General features: G+C 38.3%; 2 protein-coding genes across 13 annotated transcripts in view; both read right to left on the bottom strand.

Moving 5' to 3' along the window:
* PCDHB1 (protocadherin beta 1) overlaps nt 1-13961 on the bottom strand; it is a 57070-nt gene extending 43109 nt beyond the window's left edge. For all 3 annotated transcript variants that reach the window (XR_009600865.1, XM_004008885.6, XM_060416532.1), the window contains exon 1: nt 13772-13961. The gene's annotated coding sequence lies outside the window, so the exon portion shown is untranslated. The remainder of the gene's footprint in view (nt 1-13771) is intronic.
* Nucleotides 13962-18079: 4118 nt separating this feature from the next.
* LOC101122274 (protocadherin alpha-C2) overlaps nt 18080-20864 on the bottom strand; it is a 204419-nt gene continuing 201634 nt past the window's right edge. For 9 of the 10 annotated variants that reach the window (XM_042250581.2, XM_042250584.2, XM_060416528.1 and 6 more), the window contains exon 4: nt 18080-20789. In XM_042250581.2, coding sequence (XP_042106515.1) covers nt 20479-20789 — 311 coding nt within the window. In that variant the 3' untranslated portion in view covers nt 18080-20478. The remainder of the gene's footprint in view (nt 20790-20864) is intronic. The other variant, XM_060416530.1, reaches the window with a different exon arrangement.

Raw genomic sequence — 20864 nt, 5'->3', positions numbered from 1 at the left:
TGTTCTGTTAATGGTTTCCACTTCTGTTCAAAAGTTTATAAAGTTGATTTGGTTCCATTTGTGGGGTTTTTTTTCCATTTATTTTGCTTTGGGAGACTGGTCTAAGAAAATATTGCTCCAATTTATGTCAGAGCATGTTTTGCTCTTAGTTTGTTTTTAATTTCATGTATTCATTAATTTTTGGCTGTGCCCTGTCTTTGTTGCTACAAGGGCTTTTCTCTGGTTGCAGTGAGCAGGGGCCCTTCTCTTCATTGCAGTGCACAGGTTTCTCTGCACTATTGCCTATATGATAGTGTGCATCTGCTAATCCCAAACTCCTAGACACTCCTCTCCCAGTCCATCTCTCCCACTTGGAAACCATACGTCTGTTCTCCATGTATGTCATTCTATTCGTGTTGCGTAGATAGATTCACTTGTGTCATATTGAGATGTAAAAGATATCATATGGTAATTCTTGCTTTCTGACTTCCTTCGCTTATTTTGGTAAACTCAAGGTCCTTCCATAGCATTGTTTCATTACTTGTTTTGGCTGAGTAGTGCTCCGTTGTATATAGGTACCTCATCTTCTTGATCCATTCACCTGTTGAAGGACACCTAGGTGGTTTGCCTGTTTTGGCTATTGTATAGTGCTCCCATGAATTGCATAGTGCTCCCATGAATTGTATAGTACTCCTATGAATTGTATAGTGCTCCTATGAACATGAGGATGCCTGTATCTCTCTGAAGCATACATTTGTCTGGATATATCCCCTGGTGTGGGTTTGCTGGATCACATGTTAACTCTGTACTTTTTTGTGGAACTTGCATACTGTTCTTCATAGAGGCTGCATCAATTTACATGGCTGCCAACAATAGGCATGTTGCCTTTTCTCCACACCTTCCCCAATATTTATTCTTTGTAGACTTTCTGATTATGGTGATTGTGACCAGTGTGATGAAATAATCACCCAAGTCCAAGAAACCCAGAGAGTCCCAAACAGGATAAACCCAAGGCAAAACACCCCAAGACACATATTAATCAAATTAACAAAGATCAAACACAAAGAACAAATATTAAAAGCAGCAAGGGAAAAAAAAAAACAAATAACACACAAGGGGGTTCCCATAAAGATAACAGCTGATCTTTCAATAGAAACTCTTCAGGCCAGGAGGGAATGGCAAGACATACTTAAAGTGATGAAAGAAAATAACCTACAGCCCAGATTACTGTACCCAGCAAGGATCTTATTCAAATATGAAGGAGAAATCAAAAGCTTTACAGACAAGCAAAAGCTAAGAGAATTCAGCACCACCAAACCAGCTCTCCAACAAATGCTAAAGGATATTCTCTAGACAGGAAACACAAAAAGGGTGTATAAACTCAAACCCAAAACAATAAAGTAAATGGCAATGGGGTCATACTTATCAATAATTACCTTAAATGTAAATGGGTTGAATGCCCCAACCAAAAGACAAAGACTGGCTGGATGGATACAAAAACAAGACCTCTATATATGTTGTCTACAAGAGACCCACCTCAAAACAGGGGACACATACAGACTGAAAGTAAAGGGCTGGAAAAAGACATTCCACTCAATAGAGACCAAAATAAAGCAGGAGTAGCAATACTCATATCAGATAAAATAGACTTTAAAACAAAGCCTGTGAAAAGAGACAAAGAAGGACACTACATAATGATCAAAGGATCAATCCAAGAAGAAGATATAACAATTATAAATATACATGCACCCAACATAGGAGCACCACAATATGTAAGACAAATGCTAACAAGTATGAAAGGGGAAATTAACAATAACACAATAATAGTGGGAGACTTTAATACCCCACTCACACCTATGGATAGATCAACTAAACAGAAAATTAACAAGGAAACACAAACTTTAAATGATACAATAGACCAATTAGACCTAATTGATATCTATAGGACATTTCACCCCAAAACAGTGAATTTCACCTTTTTCTCAAGCGCACACAGAACCTTCTCCAGGGTAGATCACATCCTGGGCCATAAATCTAGCCTTGGTAAATTAAAAAAATTGAAATCATTCTAAGCATTTTTTCTGACCACAATGCAGTAAGATTAGATCTCAATTACATGAGAAAAACTATTAAAAATTCCAATACATAGAGGCTGAACAACACGCTGCTGAATAACCAACAAATCACAGAAGAAATAAAAAATGAAATCAAAATATGCATAGAAACGAATGAAAATGAAAACACAACAACCCCAAACCTGTGGGACATTGTAAAAGCAGTGCTAAGGGGAAAGTTCATAGCAATATGGGCATACCTCAAGAAACAAGAAAAAAGTCAAATAAATAACCTAACTCTACACCTAAAGCAATAGAAAAGGAAGAAATGAAGAATCCCAGGGTTAGTAAAAGGAAAGAAATCTTAAAAATTAGGGCAGAAATAAATGCAAAAGAAACAAACGAGACCATAGCAAAAATCAACAAAGCCAAAAGCTGGTTCTTTGAGAGGATAAACAAAATTGACAAACCATTAGCCAGACTCATCAAAAAACAAAGGGAGAAAAACCAAATCAATAAAATTAGAAATGAAAATGGAGAGATCACAGCAGACAACAGAGAAATACAAAGGATCATAAGAGACTGCTATCAGCAATTATACGCCAATAAAATGGACAACCTGGAAGAAATGGAAAAATTCTTAGAAAGTACAACTTTCCAAAACTGACCCAGAAAGAAATAGAAAATCTTAACAGACCCATCACAAGAATGGAAATTGAAACTGTAATCAAAAATCTTCCAGCAAACAAAAGCCCAGGTCCAGATGGCTTCACAGCTGAATTCTACCAAAAATTTCGAGAAGAGCTAACACCTATCCTACTCAAACTCTTCCAGGAAATTGCAGAGGAAGGCAAATTTCCAAACTCATTCTATGAGGCCACCATCACCCTAATACCAAAACCAGACAAAGATGCCACAAAAAAAGAGAACTACAGGCCAATATCACTGATGAACATAGATGCAAAAATCCTTAACAAAATTCTAGCAATCAGAATCCAACAACACATTAAAAAGATCATACACCATGACCAACTGGGCTTTATCCCAGGAATGCAAGGATTGTTCAATATCTGCAAATCAATCAATGTAATACACCACATTAACAAATTGAAAAATAAAAGACATATGATTATTTCAATAGATGCAGAGAAAGCCTTTGACAAAATTCAACATCCATTTATGATAAAAAACCCTCCAGAAAGCAGGAATAGAAGGAACATACCTCAACATAATACAAGCTGTATATGACAAACCCACAGAAAACATTATCCTCAATGGTGAAAAATTGAAAGCATTTCCCCTAAAGTGAGGAACAAGACAAGGGTGCCCACTTTCCCACTACTATTCAACATAGTTTTGGAAGTTTTGGCCACAGCAATCATAAGAAAAAAAGAAATAAAAGGAATCCAGATTGGAAAAGAAGTAAAACTCTCACTGTTTGCAGATGACATGATCGTCTACATAGAAAACCCTAAAGACTCCACCAGAAAATTACTAAAGCTAATCAATGAATATAAAAGTTGCAGGATATAAAGTCAACACACAGAAATCCCTTGCATTCCTATAAACTAATAATGAGAAAATAGAAATTAAGGAAACTATTCCATTCACCATTGCAACAAAAAGAATAAAATATTTAGGAATATATCTACCTAAAGAAACTAAAGACCTATATATAGAAAAATATACAACACGGGTGAAAGAAATCAAAGAGGAACTAATAGATGGAGAAATATACCATGTTCATGGATTGGAAGAATCAATATAGTGAAAATGAATATACTACCCAAAGCAATCTATAGATTCAATGCAATCCCTTTCAAGCTACCAATGGTATTTTGCACAGAGCTAGAACAAATAATTTCACAATTTGTATGGAAATACAAAAAACCTCAAATAGCCAAAGCAATCTTGAGAAAGAAGAATGGAACTGGAGGAATCAACCTGCCTGACTTCAGGCTCTACTACAAAACCACAGTCATCAAGACAGTATGGTATTGGCACAAAGACAGAAATATAGATGGAACAAAATAGAAAGCCCAGAAATAAATCCACACACCTATGGACACCTTATCTTTGACAAAGGAGGCAAGAATATACAATGGAGAAAAGACAATCTATTTAACAAGTGCTGGGAAAACTGGTCAACCACTTGTAAAAGAATGAAACTAGAACACTTTCTAACACCATACACAAAAATAAACTCAAAATGGATTAAAGATCTAAATGTAAGACCAGAAACTATAAAACTCCTAGAGGAGAACATAGGCAAAACACTCTCTGACATAAATCACAGCAGGATCCTCTATGACCCACCTCCCAGAATATTGGAAATAAAAGCAAAAATAAACAAATGGGACCTAATCAAAATTAAAAGCTTCTGCACAACAAAGGAAACTATAAGCAAGGTGAAAAGACAGCCTTCAGAATGGGAGAAAATAATAGCCAATGAAGCAACTGACAAAGAATTAATCTTAAATATACAAGCAATTCCTGCAGCTCAATTCCAGAAAAATAAACGACCCTATCAAAAAATGGGCCAAAGAACTAAACAGACAGTTCTCCAAAGAAGACATACAGATGGTTAACAAACACATGAAAGATGCTCAATATCACTCATCATCAGAGAAATGCAAATCAAAACCACAATGAGGTACCATTTCACGCCAGTCAGAATGGCTGCTATCCAAAAGTCTACAAGCAATAAATGCTGGAGAGGGTGTGGAGAAAAGGGAACCCTCTTACACTGGTGGTAGGAATGCAAACTAGTACAGCCACTGTGGAGAACAGTGTGGAGATTCCTTAAAAAACTGGAAATAGAACTGCCTTATGACCCAGCATAAGTGTATGACACTGCTGGGCATACACACCGAGGAAACCAGAATTGAAAGAGACATGTGTACCCCAATGTTCATTGCAGCATTGTTTATAATAGCCAGGACATGGAAGCAACCTAGATGTCCATCAGCAGATGAATGGATAAGAAAGCTGTGATGTATTACTCAGCCATTAAAAAGAATACATTTGAATCAGCTCTAATGAGGTGGATGAAACTGGAGCCTATTATACAGAGTGAAGTAAGCCAGAAAGAAAAACACCATACAGTATACTAACACATATATATGGAATTTAGAATGATGGTAATGATAACCCTGTATGCAAGACAGCAGAAGAGACACAGATGTATAGAACAGTCTTTTGGACTCTGTGGGAGAAGGAGAGGGTGGGATGATTTGGGAGAATGGCACTGAAACATGTATAATATCATATAAGAAATGAATCGCCAGTCCAGGTTCGATGCAGGATACAGGATGCCTGGGGCTGGTGCACTGGGATGACCAAAAGGGATGGTGTGGGGAGGGAGGTGGGAGTGGGGTTCAGGATGGGAAACACGTGTACATCCATGGCGGATTCCTGTTGAAGTATGGCAAAACCAATACAATATTGTAAAGTAAAAAAAAAAATAATAATAATAAAGAAAGAAAGAAAATAGGATAAAAATATTGTAAAGTAAAAAATAAATAAATAAAAATACTTCCGTTTAAAAAAAAAAAATCCCACATGCCTGGCAGCCAAAACCAAAACATATAAAACAGAAGCAATCTTGTAATAAAATCAACAAAGACTTAAAGAATGGTCCACATCAGAGAGAGTCCTGTTTTTAATTGGGCACATCCTTGCATCTAGTTTTCACCATGTGTTTGATTTACCAGTGAGATGTAAAGAGGAATGTTAGGAGGGACTCATGGGAAACTTTCTTAAAAGACTTTGCTACCTCCTTCTTCTTGAAATGGCTGGATATCTAGCAGCCATTATTTGGGAGACCTTGATGATGAGGAAGAATGCTGAGCAGAATATTGTGGCAGAGCAGAAGATATGATCCTAGGTCCCTAGTGACACAGCAAAGCTTTGATGCTCTACATTCAGACTCCTTTTTATGAAAGGGATATAATTCCCATCACTTTCGAGTCTTTTAGAAATATATCAACATATTTTAGAAATATCTCAACCTAAATGATGCATTATGTTTGCTGTTAACAGTATTATTTCTCTCTCTCCATCTTGAATTATTTTGGTGTATACACTTTTATGGGCTTCCCTGGTGGCTCAAATGGTAAAGAATTGCCTTCAGTGCAGGAGACATGGGTTCAATTCCTGGGTCAGAAAGACCCCTGGAGAAGGAAATGGAAACCCACTCCAGTACTGACTGGGAAATCCTACAGACAGAGGACCCTGGCAGGTTACAGTCCATGGGGTTGCAAAGAGTCAGACACTTAGCAGCTAAACAACAATGACATATATTTTTATAAAATCAGAAAGGTATCACGTGTCAAGTTAAAAGGAAACATGTAATCGGGAAGAGGCTATCAGTCTTCATCTTACTTCTTAACAATAAACGTTGTTGGGACTTCCCTCGTGGTTCAGTGGTTCAGACTTCACCTTCCAAAGCAGTACGTGTAGGTTTGATCCCTGGTTGGGAAGCTGGGCTCCCACATGCCTCAGGGCCAGGAAATCAAAACATAAAACAGAAGCAATGCTATAACAAAGACTTTTAAAAATGGTCCATATCAAAAAAATAAAATAAAAACAAAACTCACAAAAACAAAATATTGTTAAGATTTTTTGGTGTACTTCTGTGTAGACTTTTTTCTTTGTGATTTACATAGCAAAGTTCTCAAATCATTGTACAAGCTAAAAAAATTGGTTGAATGAAGTGTGTACATTCTTTTGCATCTTGATTTTTGCCTTTTCATGAAATGTTAGTGGATACAACATTGATTCACTAGTCATTAGTGAAGTCGCTCAATCCTGTCCAACTCTTTGCGACCCCATGGACTGTAGCCTACCAGGCTCTTCTGTCCATGAGATTTTCCAGGCAAGAATACTGGAGTGGGTTGTCATTTCCTTCTCCAAATGATCTTCCCGACCCAGGTATCAAACCCGAGTCTCCCGCATTGCAGGCAGATGCTTTACCCTCTGAGCCACCAGGGAAATGGCTCACTAGCCATTGTTTTATCATTAATAATGAAAACATAATGAAGATCTTAGTGCATAAAGCTTAGTGTCTAAATGTAATTTCCAGAAGTGGATAAAAGGCTTTGAACACCTTGAAAGCTTTGGATACACACTGATAAAATGTTCAATTTTGACAGGCCCCAATAAGTAGTACCCTTCTTTGTGTCCAGTATGTAAAGCAATGGAAATATAAAACAAAGAAAATATATGGAGATGAAAATAGCCCCTTTATCACTGTTAAGTCTGATATTAGGAAATTTGCTTCTTAGTCTGATCTCTAGAATTAAACATAGGGACTTCCTTGGTGGTCCAGTGGTTAATACTTTGAGCTTCCAGTGCAAGAGGCAAGGGTTTGATCCCTGGTCAGGGAAGTAAGACTCTACATGCTGTGAGGCATGACCAAAAGAAAAAAAATTTTTAATTTTTTTAAATTAAAAAAAAAAAAGAATTAAACACAGGTGGTAGCATTTCTCAAACCAGTAGGGCTGGAATTAGAACATAGACTCCAGTGGAAAGAGCTGAATCCACCAGGAAAGGAAAAAAAAAAGAACAGGAATGGTGTCTGTAGGCCTTTCAAACTCTATCAGATGTCTTTTCCCTTATGCAGTGAGGGATTGGGAAGAGATTGGAGGAACTGAGTCATTTTAGAGCTCTCCCAGAACGGAGGAAGGAGTAGAGAAAAAGTGTCATCTCACATCTTTGTAAGGACTGGAAATTATGGATTTGTGAAAAAATTGAATAGGCCACAAATGATATCTAATTGATTTTTACCTTTGATTATTAATGAGGTTGAACAGTGGAACACTTTACAAAATATTTTTAAATTCTCTGGTTGTTCATATCTCTTAGAGCCCAAGCATCTTTCTTATCAAATTGTATAATGTCTTTATACAATAAAAGTTATCCTTTATTATGTGCTAAAGGGTGTTTAAGTGCTCAGCTGTGTCCAGCTGTTTGCAACCCCATGGACTGTAGCCTACCAGGCTGCCCTGTCCATGGAATTTTCCAGGCAGGAATACTAGAGTGGCTTGCCATTTCCTACTCCAGGGGATCTTCCTGATCCAGAGATCGAACTCATGTCTTTTGCATTTCCTGCATTGGCAGGAGGACTCTTTACCACTAGTGCCACCTGGGAAGCTTCATTCTTTATTATTTTATTTATTTTCTGTTAGTATATTTGGTAGCTCATTTAACTTAGGGATATAAAAGAAATGTATATAGTCAATCTATTTCTTAAGCTTTAACTTATTGCCTTTATTAGACATGTGCTTTTGTCTTACTCTAACTCTTCTATAGTTTATGTTACATTTAACTCTTCATGTTTCATTCTGATGTGTCGGTGAAAACCCTTCTGTCTGCCTTCAGCCCATCTCCCAAGTTTCCTCCTCTTAGCCCTCTACTTCGGCACTCCATAGGCCAGCAAAGAGGGAAAGAAGTGAAAAAAAAGTACAAATTTATGTGATTTTTGATTTATTAATTAGAAGGGGATAATTGTCTCTGTAAGTGGTCAACCCTTTCTGGACACTTTCCCCTTCTGACCAGTAATCTAAAATGTGCAGTTTTCTTTTAAAAGTGACTTTGAAAGAATCTAGTAGAAACCCTTGAGATATAAGGAGGGTGATATCAACTTACTTTTAAAGCATGCAAATATGAGGAAAGACTATGTCCCATATGAAATTAGAAAAACTGAATTGAAAAAAACTACTTTTTAGTCCAAGTAAATATTAAGCAGATTCACTTTCTGTAAATTTATTTTTTGTAGTTTGTTGACTCTGAGTTGCTATTGAGAATTTCAATCATAACCTCTCATTGACAAGAAAAAGCTTTAATTAAATTAGTAAGGGAGGAAGGAGGGAGAAGAAGAGAGGAAGATATGGAGGAGAGATACAGTGGTGAGGAAAGGCAGAAAAGAGGGGGGAAGGGCCAGAGAGTGAAAAAGAGATGGGAAGAGGGAGAAAGAAAAAAAAATTGATTCTCACTCATTCAAAATGGATTCATATACCATACTTATAAAACATGTCAACTTATAAAAAATGTGTCACATTTATTAAATGCTTCCTCTGTGCTTAGCCTTTCTCTAAGATCCTTACTCAGTTATGTCTCTGGATGTGTGATTAGACCTACGTGTCTAAATTTGCTTTTGTTGGTACTATTAAATCTAATGTGGCTACAGCATAAGATGCTCCATTTTCAGCAGCACAGATTTTAAAACTTGCATTTTTCTCTCCTTCTGACTCTGGCATGTCTTAAGAGTTACAGATAATGTCTAGCTAACTAGGAGAGAATTGATCTTGCTTGCCTAAGAATTCTAGAGTCTGGCCTTGAGGAGGTGGGAGCAGACCTACCTTGGAGTAGAAAATGAATCAGGCATAAAACCATCAAGCTGACACTGACGAGAGTGCTCCATGACCAGTTTTGAGATGATTATCAGCACCTGGCCTCCTGCCTGGACACCCCTGAAACTTACCTTTTTTAAAAAATTTTTTAAAAATTTATTTAATTGGAGGCTAATTACTTTACAATATTGTAGTGGTTTTTGCCATACACTGACGTGAATCAGCCATGGGTTTACATCTGTTCCCCTTCCTGAACCACCCCCACCACCTCCCTTCCCATACCATCCCTCTGGGTCATCCCAGTGCACCAGCCCTGAGCACCCTGTCTCATGCATTGAACCTGGACTGGCGACCTATTTCACATATGATAATACACGTTTCAATGCTATTCTATCAGATCATCCCACCCTCACCTTCTCCCACAGAGTCCAAAAGACTGTTCTTTACATCTGTGTCTCTTTTGCTGTCTCACATTCAGGGTTATTGTTATCATCTTTCTAAATTCCATATATATGCATTAGTATACTGTATTGGTGTTTTTCTTTCTGGCTTACTTCACTCTGTATAATAGGCTCCAGTTTCATCCACCTCATTAGAGCTGATTCAAATGTATTCTTTTTAATGGCTGAGTAATACTCCATTGTGTATATGTACCACAGCTTTCTTATCCATTCATCCATTCATCTAGGTTGCTTCCATGTCCTGGCTATTATAAACAGTGCTGCGATGAACATTGGGGTACACATGTCTCTTTCAATTCTGGTTTCCTCAGGTGTATGCCCAGCAGTGGGATTGCTGGGTCATAAGGCAGTTCTATTTCCAGTTTTTTAAGGAATCTCCACACTGTTCTCCACAGTGGCTGTACTAGTTTGCATTCCTACCACCAGTGTAAGAGGGTTCCCTTTTCTCCACACCCTCTCCAGCATTTATTGCTTGTAGACTTTTGGATAGCAGCCATTCTGACTGGCGTGAAATGGTACCTCATTGTGGTTTTGATTTGCATTTCTCTGATGATGAGTGATATTGAGCATCTTTCATGTGTTTGTTAACCATCTGTCTTCTTTGGAGAACTGTCTGTTTAGTTCTTTGGCCCATTTTTTGATAGGGTCGTTTATTTTTCTGGAATTGAGCTGCAGGAGTTGCTTGTATATTTTTGAGATTAATTCTTTGTCAGTTGCTTTATTGGCTATTATTTTCTCCCATTCTGAAGGCTGTCTTTTCACTTTGCTTATAGTTTCCTTCATTGTGCAAAAGCTTTAAGTTAATTAGCCAGACTCATCAAGAAACAAAGGGAGAAGAATCAAATCAACAAAATTAGAAATAAAAATGAGAAGTCACAACAGACAACACAGAAATACAAAGGATCATAAGAGACTGCTATCAGCAATTATATGCCAATAAAATGGACAACCTGGAAGAAATGGAAAAATTCTTACAAAAATAACTTTCCAAAACTGAACCAGAAAGAAATAGAAAATCTTAACAGATCCATCACAAGCATTGAAATTGAAACTGTAATCAGAAATCTTCCAGCAAACAAAAGCCCAGGTCCAGATGGCTTCACAGCTGAATTCTACCAAAAATTTTGAGAAGAGCTAACACCTATCCTACTCAAACTCTTCCAGAAAATTGCAGAGGAAGGTAAACTTCCAAACTCATTCTATGAGGCCACCATCACCCTAATACCAAAACCAAAGATGCCACAAAAAAAGAGAACTACAGGCCAATATCACTGATGAACATAGATGCAAAAATCCTTAACAAAATTCTAGCAAACAGAATCCAATAACATGTTAAAAAGATCATACATCATGGCCAAGTGGGCTTTATCCCAGGGATGCAAGGATTCTTTAATATCCACAAATCAATCAATGTAATACACCACATTAACAAATTGAATGATAAAAACCATATGATTATCTCAATAGATGCAGAGAAAGCCTTTGACAAAATTCAACATCCATTTATGATAAAACCCCTCCAGAAAGCAGGAATAGAAGGGACATACCTCAACATAATACAAGCTGTATATGACAAATCCACAGCAAACATTATTGTCAATGGTGAAAAATTGAAAGCATTTCCCCAAAGTCAGGAACAAGGCAAGGGTGCCCACTCTCACCACTGCTAGTCAACATAGTTTTGGCCACAGCAATCAGAGCAGAAAAAGAAATAAAAGGAATCCAGATTGGAAAAGAAGAAGTAAAACTCTCACTGTTTGCAGATGACATGATCCTCTACATAGAAAACCCTAAAGACTCCACTAGAAAATTACTAGAGCTAATCAATGAATATAGTAAAGTTGCAGGATATAAAATTAACACATTGAAACTTCCCTTTAAAACCTCATCCTCTAACCAGCAACTTGGAGATGATCTTAGGACATTAGTCCACCATCATCCCAGTTGCTGGCTTCCCAAATAAAACAAACTTCACCATTTCCACTAACACTTGTCTCTAGAGTATTTACCTTTCAAGATGAACAGTGAGCAGCTGAACTTGGGTTTGGTTACCAACCTCTTCCAGTTACACTAAAACCCATACAGAAAAGGCTCCAAGTCTGCTACTTGGGGAGTTAGTCAAACTTCTATCAATGTGCCTAGAGAACCAGGATCAATAACATGTGGGCTCCTTTTCAGAAAAATGGAAGACAAAATCTTGTGTGCTCCGGTTTGGCCTCTAGTCACTATGAGGACTGAAGGGTGGAGTTCTGCAAGCAAGACATTCAGCCCACTGTTCTGGATGATTTCAGAGCTCCTGATCCAGCAAGACCTCTGGGACACAGGCCTAATGCACTATGTTCCTTCTATTGAATTGTCAAGTCTGCATTTATTACAGTAATTGTCCATCGCACAAATATATGGACTGAACATCGATTCTGAGATCACACGTTGTAATCTACCTAATACATCTGCTGGGCCAAAGAACACCATCAATTTTTCACTCTGTTTTGAAGCCAGATTTGCTGCTCAGATTCTTAAAGGCATCTCATATTCTGGTAAATAACTGACACCTGTTTCGTGCCAGTCTCAGCCTATCAATAACCACTGTTGAGGCTGGACCGGCCCTTATGGTACTTATTATGATTACAAGACACCCTCAGCAGTAGTCACCAGGAAACCTTGAGGGGGAAAGGCTTAATACTTAGAGATCCTGGAAATCATATAACTAGGGCCACAGTGAGGACAAGGGAAGAGAGAGAAAGCAAAAAACATATGTGCACCTTAGCATTCTGATTTTATTGGAATCAAGGGTGGGGGCCTAGGGTTTCTGAGCTTACTCTTTATTGGTAAATTTAAAACATAAGGAGGGAATTCAAAGCACAGAGGTGGAGGGGAAAACTAGGCCCAAATGGTCAGTTATCAAAATTGACCAAGATCTCAAAATCAAAAGAGGTATGGGGCAGCCTGTCTCTTTATCTAGCCAAGTGGCTGCTGCTGTGTTTACTCAGGACAGGCATCTTTGAAATGGAGGCCCCTTTAAAGTGGATGCCTCTGCAATCAAAGCTGAAGTCAGGCACCGGTCAGGGTTTATACCACAACAAAGTAAATCAGACCAGTCAAATCATCATCTTCTGATAGAAGAGATGGGGGAAAATTGCAACTTTATGGTAATCAAAGAAATACAGATTAAACAACAATGTTTTGCTTATATTTTCAAAAAACGAGGATGACTGATAACATTCAATGTTTAGCCAGGTGTAGAAATTCTTATGTTAATTTTTAAATTTTTTTATTATTTTTTTATACATGTTGTTGTTTAGTCACTAAGTTGTGTCTGACTCTTCACAACCCCATGGACTGTTGCCCACCAGGTTCCTCTGTCCATGGGATTTCTCAGGCAAGAATTCTGGAGTGGGTTGCCATTTGCTTCTCAGGGGATCTTCCCGACCCAGAGGCTGAACCTCCATCTCTTGTGTCTCCTGCACTGGCAGGCAGATTCTTTACCACTGAGCCACCAGTGAAACCCTAGAAATTCTTACAAACTGTTGGTGGGAGTATACTGCAATTCTAAGAGCCAATTTTGTAAAATATATAAGAAGTTTCATGTGTGTATTTTTTACTTAGTAATTCCACTTTTTGGAACTTGTCCTGAAAGGAAATTGGACAATATTCCAAACGTGGTAAAACAATATTCATTAGAGCTCTGTTTACAGTAGTAAAACTGAAAAACCTTTAATATCTATTAACAGACTGGTTAAATAAATTAGTGTAGTTATATCATAGAATATATTCAAATAACTTAAAAGATTTATACTTATGTGGGAAAAACCAAGTTACAGAAAGACTAGTATGACCCTCTAAAATACATATTTATGGGGGAAAAAATGCATCTCTCACTCTGAGTGTTCCCTTCTGTGCAAAGGGAACCTAGTCGCAGTCTTACCTCTCTATACTCCTATATGCAGGCTTCCTCGTCGAATTGCAGTGATTCATTTGATGGGCAATGTGGGGAAGTTAAAACTGACAGGAATCAAACTTTGGTCCGCTGATCAGTGAGCCGGAATGCCAGCCTATAGGCACCAGGTTGTAGTGAAGGAAAGAACGATGCTCAGCAAAGACACCGAGCAGTTAATGCTCAAAAGACGGTTCTGGAAAGAGTTTTTAAAGGCAATTAAGGGAGGAGAGCTGCAGGGTGCATGATCAGCTCATGCACAGTTCTGATTGGTTGATGGTGAAGTTACGGGACAGTGTCACAGGTGTTTAACATTATCAGTCTTTGGTTCCAGCCAGCCTAGGGGCCAGTGGTCATTAGGCAGTTAACCTCTCCCATCTGGTGAGGGTTTCAGTAGCTGAAACTAACTAACTCAGGAATGTGCATCCAACTGTTTTCTGTGTCCTTCTGGGGCAACAAAAAGATTCTGTGACTGCTATTTGGCTGATTTAGTGTTTAAATGGTTACCAGTACTCCTGACCCCACTGCTATTTCTTATTGTTACTATCTGTTCACATTCTTTCAATCATTAACTCTTGAGCTAGCCCCTTGTGACTCAGGGGAGGCCTGGGAAAGGAAAACTTTTTTACAAACAGGAGGCCAGCGGAGGACACGGTGGATCTTTCCTGAGAAGGCCCTGTAATGTCCAACTCAGATAGAATACTTGACTCAACTGTGCCCCTTTTCTGCTTGGAATTGTGCTGCCAACTGGGATACCACCTCATTTCTGCTCCTCCAGGTTGTCTCTCCTGCCTGATACTAACTAGGAGGGAAACCCTGAATAATTCTGGAGTTCATTTAGCAGTCCCTACTCTGGCACCCACACTAATCAACATCCTCTAATTCATCTTTACATGAATCAGAGTAACATGTTTGCCTTCTATTCGTCTTATTTATAAGTTTATTCATTACTCTGGACAAGGAAGAAAGGCGCTATTTATCAGGTACTTTCAAGCAGCAATATGCATCAGAAAAAACTTGGAAGAACAGAATTGAAACTCCTTAATGGTGCTTTCTGCGAATACTTTATTTTCTAAATTCTTGGCTTCTGCATATTTTATTTTGAAAATATATGTATATATAATTGTATTCTATTTTCAGAACCAATAAAATCAGTATTAATGTTTCTGCTTTGATTTAAAACAGGAATTAAAACATATTTAAGGATGATATACTACTCTATGTGAAATAAGCTTTCTATAAGCTTGCCAGGTGACTCAGGGGTAAAGAATCCACCTGCAACGCAGGAGACACAGTGGTCATCAAAAAGATGATGATGACCACGAAGAGTCAGGTTCAATCCCTGCCCTGGAGAAGGAATTGGCAAGCTACTCCAGTATTCTTGCCTGGGAAATCCTGTGGACAGAGGAGCATGTGGGCTACAGTTCATGGGGTTGCAAAAGGGTTGGGCTAAACACCAATAAAAGTGAAATAACATGGCCTCCCTAAACTATACTACTTATGACTGTCAAGAATATAATGAAATAGATAATGTTATTCACTCCTGGTGGCCTCTGGTCTTTCAGTCCATGGTAACAGAATAATGACTTTGCTTTGTCATTGACTAGCTATGTGACTTTTGGAAAGAGTCATTTCTCTTCAATTTTCTCATTTATTAAATAAGTTACCTTTAGGCTCTAAGATGCTATACACTGATGTTTAGTATACATTTGGGTAATTAATGTTAGCTGTTAGCAAGCTATTAAAATTGTGTCTAAGTGTCTGACTCTTCTTTATGGGGAACTATCTTTCCCATCCATAACCCACTGGCCCATGACTGATGGGTCCAAGAGTAGCCACCTGACTGAAGGTGATCCAGTCAAGTTTTCTCACCATGAAGAATTTAGAAAGAGGATTTAGAAAGAGAAGGTAGGTTTTTATGGACCACTAGATTTAAAGGCAAATAAATTTAGAAGCTGTGGAAAAGAAAAGAAGAAAAACTGGTCTGTAGAGATAAGGAAGAATAAAACAGACTATGAAAAATAATTAAAGATAAAGTTAAAAATTTTTTTTAATATTTTTTCTGGCTTTCTAGTCTCTGGTCCCTTCTGGAGGCCCAGCTGCCTTATTATTCTTAGTTTCAGTGAGGTAAACTTGTAGCAGCCTTCTACTAGACAGTCCTTTTTAGCTTAAGTTATTAATAGGTAGAGCTAGTCTTTAACTTGCAATCAAAGAATCTTTCCCACAATGTACATCTAACCAGCAGAAACAGACTTGATATTTAGCCTCTTGGCCCTAGTATCCCAAATTTATGCAAAGAAACTAAAATTACTATCAGATTTAAACTCAGTCTATAAAAACCCACCTCCCTGTCCTACAAGCAACCCTAGGCTTGATCCAGTACTGCTCATTCCAGCTGTACTGTGTGCTCAGTCGCTCAGTCATGTCCGACTCTTTGCAACCCTCTGGACTGTAGCCCACCAGGCTTCTCTGTCCATGGGAATTCTCCAGGCAAGAATACTCAAGTGGATTGCCATGCCCTCCTCCAGGGGATCTTCCCGACCCAGGGACTGAACCCACATCTCTTAATGTCTTCTGCATTGGCAGGTGGGTTCTTTACCACGAGCTTCATCTTGGTAGTCCCCATCCCAGCTACAGCTCCCTAACAAGCCCAACATCAATGTTTCAAAACTGGTGCAGGGGACAAAATTTTCCACCCAGAATGCATCTCTTTGGCATGAGGATTAATTTAGGCTGATTATTTTTAAGAAACTGAAGACTCAGGAAGTCTCTCTTTTTACTTCCCACTTAGCTGCCTAAAGAATTTAGATATAACACAACATTGTAAACCAACTACACTTCAATTTAAAAAAAAAAGAATTTAGATAAAGGGCCTGTTTGCAGAATAGTGCTGTCATCAGACATATGCAAAGAAAAACTAGGGGGAAATTGGGCAGGGCCTAGATAGAGATTTCTAGATAGAGATTAGAGTCCATTCTGTGTCCCATTGTCTCTGCAGGCCCAGCAAACATTCATTTACCAAACATTTGCTTTTATATCTCCATGTGAATTGCCTTTCTCTCCTTTAAAGTTCCAAACCTCTACCCCCAACATCCTCTTTTGTCTTTAGCTGAAGATGGTGTTTAAGGTGAGGGGGTTCTGGGCATCTTAGTGAGTTACTCAGTTTTCCTGGGTATCTCCCACATAGACCTATTATTAAACTTCCGTTTGACTTTCTCCTGTTAATCAGTCTCATGTCAATTTCTTTCTTCGATCAGACAGAAGAATGTAGAAGGATAAAGGAAAATTTCTTCTTCCTGGACACATGCATCTCAATCTACAATTGGAAGAAGAAAAGTCTTGGGGTGAAAGGGAGCTCCTAGGAAATGATTTTGGATAAGAAATTAAAACAAATCTTTCTCACTTCTGCCTTTCTTGTGAACGTCTGTTCTGTTTTTCATCAGTCATCTATATGAATAGAGCCATAATCGACTGCTCAGTGCTAAAAATAAGTGTGTGTTCACATAGAGGACTGCAGTTATTGCAGGAGTTGCATAATATTCATAAAAGCCTTCCACATTTCCTCTTTGGGATACACCTAGACCAGGTTTTATAAAGTTCGGCAACTGAATTTATCATTGCATATAAGTGCTATTTGTTGTTTCTAGTAGCAAAAATCTGGATATAACCCAACTGTCCATTAATAGAGAAAAAAATTTAGTACATTATGCATTATGATCTGGCTATCATATAGGATTTGTACAGGAATTAAAAAGAATGACTTAAGAGTTGACCTGGAGGAATCTCCAAGTTATTGTCAGTAATTGTTTTTTTTTTTTAAGCACATGCTCATAAAATTTTAACTACAGAAGGAAAATATCATCTATTTGTTACAGAACATGTACTATGAGCCTACCTGTTACACGGGCTGGCATACACCTGTACTCAATAAAAGTTAATTTCTAGGGGGCATTATTTGATTTCCCAATTGTGGAGAGATGCAAGGGCTAAACAAAATATGAACTAGATGACTGGAGGGCTCTAGTGATTAAAATTGGTTTGCTGGAATTCTTATTAGAGAAGACTGAAATGGTGTACTGGGATGTGACCCAGAAATCTCCTGGCTGCCTGTTCCGGTGATATTGTGGAATTTGATTCTTGATTCCATTGGGTGCCGTGCCTTAGTAATGAACATAATAGCCAGGGAGACAGCCAGAGAGTGATACACTAAGTTTCACACTGCAACCTTCTTCAATAATAATAGCTAATGATAATCAGTGTTCTATTTGCTCCTACTTTTATACTTAGAAATGACCACCATTTCTTTCATACCACCATTTTCCATTTATTAGCAATACAGAGGAAATACCAATAGCACCAATCAAAAATGAATCCACATGATGTGTTTTATCCTTACAGCTGTAATAACTAGTAACTAACATGGATTGGAAAGCACTTTGCAAATGTAAAAAGTGCTGTACACATACATTATAATTATCATCATTAATAAATTAGCCCAATTCTCCTAGTATTCAAAAGGCACGTAAGGTCAGATACATGGGTTTCAGTGGGGCAAAATGATCACAACCTACAATGTAGCAATGATTCACATGTGTTAGCAAGAAGTTTTACCCCATGCAATCCTGCAGAGCTGAAGTTACACACCCTTCAAAAAATGGGAGAATGAAGCTAAAAGTAGACAAAACAGGGTTTTTTTTTTAGATTTAATGCTTTTGCTTTAATAACAGACTCCTACCTCTTTTATGTTAACTTTTAAAAGATAATATAATCAAACTTCTTAAACCGTACATTTAAACAAAATTAAAATTTCTTATTTAAGGTTGGCAGTAAATTTTATTATTTTCTATGAGCTGATATTCCAGGTATTGTTAGAATTTCAAAGCATTCTGCAACTTCAAAGAGGTCAAATTGGTAAATTTTGTGCTTGCACACACCCTCAGGGAATATCTTCAGTATGTATTCCAGAATTGTTACTAGAAAAAAACAGCTTTATCCATTCCCTTGCCAGCCAGAGTCTTGGCAAGAGATGGCTCTTGGCTGACCACAAATAAAATTCCTTGAATCACCAGTATCTTGATTTAAGAAAGAAATTTTACTGTGTCTTTCATACACAAAAGCTGATTAACAATGGTTAAAAAAACACTACTCCACTTTTTCACAGGTGTACAAAAGGAAATATAATGGAATTACATTCAACAATAAAGCTTAAAGTTCACTCTAGGTAATAGTTGCAATAACATTCACATACACAAGCACAGAGTAAATATATTTCAGGAGTCTTATAATAGCATACAGCATACATATGGGAGATTGAGTTCAGGTAATATCATAGGTGTTAGCAAGATTAGCAATTCAGAGTGTTATAGAAAAGGAAAACTAAACCAAAGAGAAGGTGTTGGCTAGCACTCCAAGACAAATCACAGAATTCGAGGATTGAAAAGTCTGCTCACTGTTATGTACGAGAAAACAATATTTTTCTTCAATTTCTGGGTCTTGATAGGGTTGGCTAGAGAAGGTTGTGTATTCAAAGTGCACATAATTGTTTTTTAGAAAAGAGAGAGAGAGAAAGATCCTTTTATTTAGTCATTAATACATGCAAGAGGCAGCCCCAGAGTGACCTGAAAGAGTAAAGCTGTGATTGGCAGGTGGCCGGTATAATACAGATGTTTCAGGCAATTCTCTTAAAGCACTTCTGTAGCAGCAATGATCATTTAAATGGCTGTAGACAAAATTCTCTTTCGAGGATAGTTTAGGGGAGTTGTATTAATCATATTTCTCTTTAAAGATTTATAGTTATAGATTTGCTCTTTTTTAAATAAATCTATCAAACAACAAACAGCATAAAGTGAGGTGTTGGGGTTTTCTTTTGCTTTTGCATATGTGTTGTTGGAAAAGGATCTGACCTTTTCATAACATTGTGTGCAAAAGAATTTTTAATAAAGTGAGCACAAGGACATATACAGGAAACACATCAGATCTGCTTCTGTTGCCCTGGTTGGCCCCCCCATGGAACACTGAACTACAGGCTTGTAGGTAAAAATGCAGGTTTTAGGTATAATGACACCACAGCCAAGAGACTTAGGGATTCCTAAAGCCTTGTCAGTGGAGGGAATTTTGTCTGCTAGAGGGTGGCCACCACCTCTTGAGTTGTAAAGATTTAGAAAGTCTGGTCCTTTTTCATTTCATACTTCCCATTGTTGATTTGCCTTTGTTTCCCAACCCTCCTAGTCTAACCTGGCCCATCCCAGCCAACATCTGACACTCACCTATCCCCGGTGGCCACACATACCCAGTAGCCACAGACACTCAAGCTGCTCAATCTCAAAACCTTTCAGCCTGCCCTGCAAGTGTCATCAAGACAGGATCCCCGGAGCACAGGGCAGAGAGTCCAACCTCTCACTGGCGGGGCTGGGAAGCCTCTCCTTTGCGGCGGAGGAGAAAGGAAACTTGGGTCTGCTTTTTAGGTTCTGCAAACAAGCCAGAGTGGAGAGAAAGAGTTAACACCAGACTTAGCAAAGCTTTTAAGACAAAAACCTGTTAAATGTGATCTAGACAGACACAGGGAACTTTCTGCAGATTTCTGAGGTCTATAAGAGAGGGTCTGTGTGGACAGGAGAAAGGAGTAGGGAGTTGCTACATGGGAGAGGTCTGCCATTATTACAAAAATTGGCTAAGTGGCTTGTTTCCATTAGATGACCTCACTGGTCACTGTTGTCAGTCGTGCTGTTCCCTTTCTCTTTTTTCTCCTGGGTCTTGTTACCCTTCTTCTTTTTCTTCTTTTTCTTGGTCTCCTCCTTTTTGCCGAAGGTTATGAAGTCACTTTTGTCAATTTGGCTGTTAGTAGGCTCCTGCCGGATGGAGATGATTGCAGGAGATCCTGGGATAATGAATTTGTCTGGCAACTCACCGGGACCAGGTTGTTTGGGGTTGCCTGGTCCATATTTAAAGGTCCAGCTGTTGCTGTTGACACCAGCCCCGACTGGAGGGGACACCTCTCCTGCCTCTGGTTCTGCAAGACAAAACACTGCAAGTCAGTCACAGAGTCAACATATGTCTTCCATGTGCCACACTGAACACAGGAGAG

Source organism: Ovis aries, chromosome 5 (assembly GCF_016772045.2).
Source record: "Ovis aries strain OAR_USU_Benz2616 breed Rambouillet chromosome 5, ARS-UI_Ramb_v3.0, whole genome shotgun sequence".
In the NCBI taxonomy this organism is placed as follows: domain Eukaryota; kingdom Metazoa; phylum Chordata; class Mammalia; order Artiodactyla; family Bovidae; genus Ovis; species Ovis aries.
This window is presented reverse-complemented; position numbering and strand designations above follow the sequence as displayed.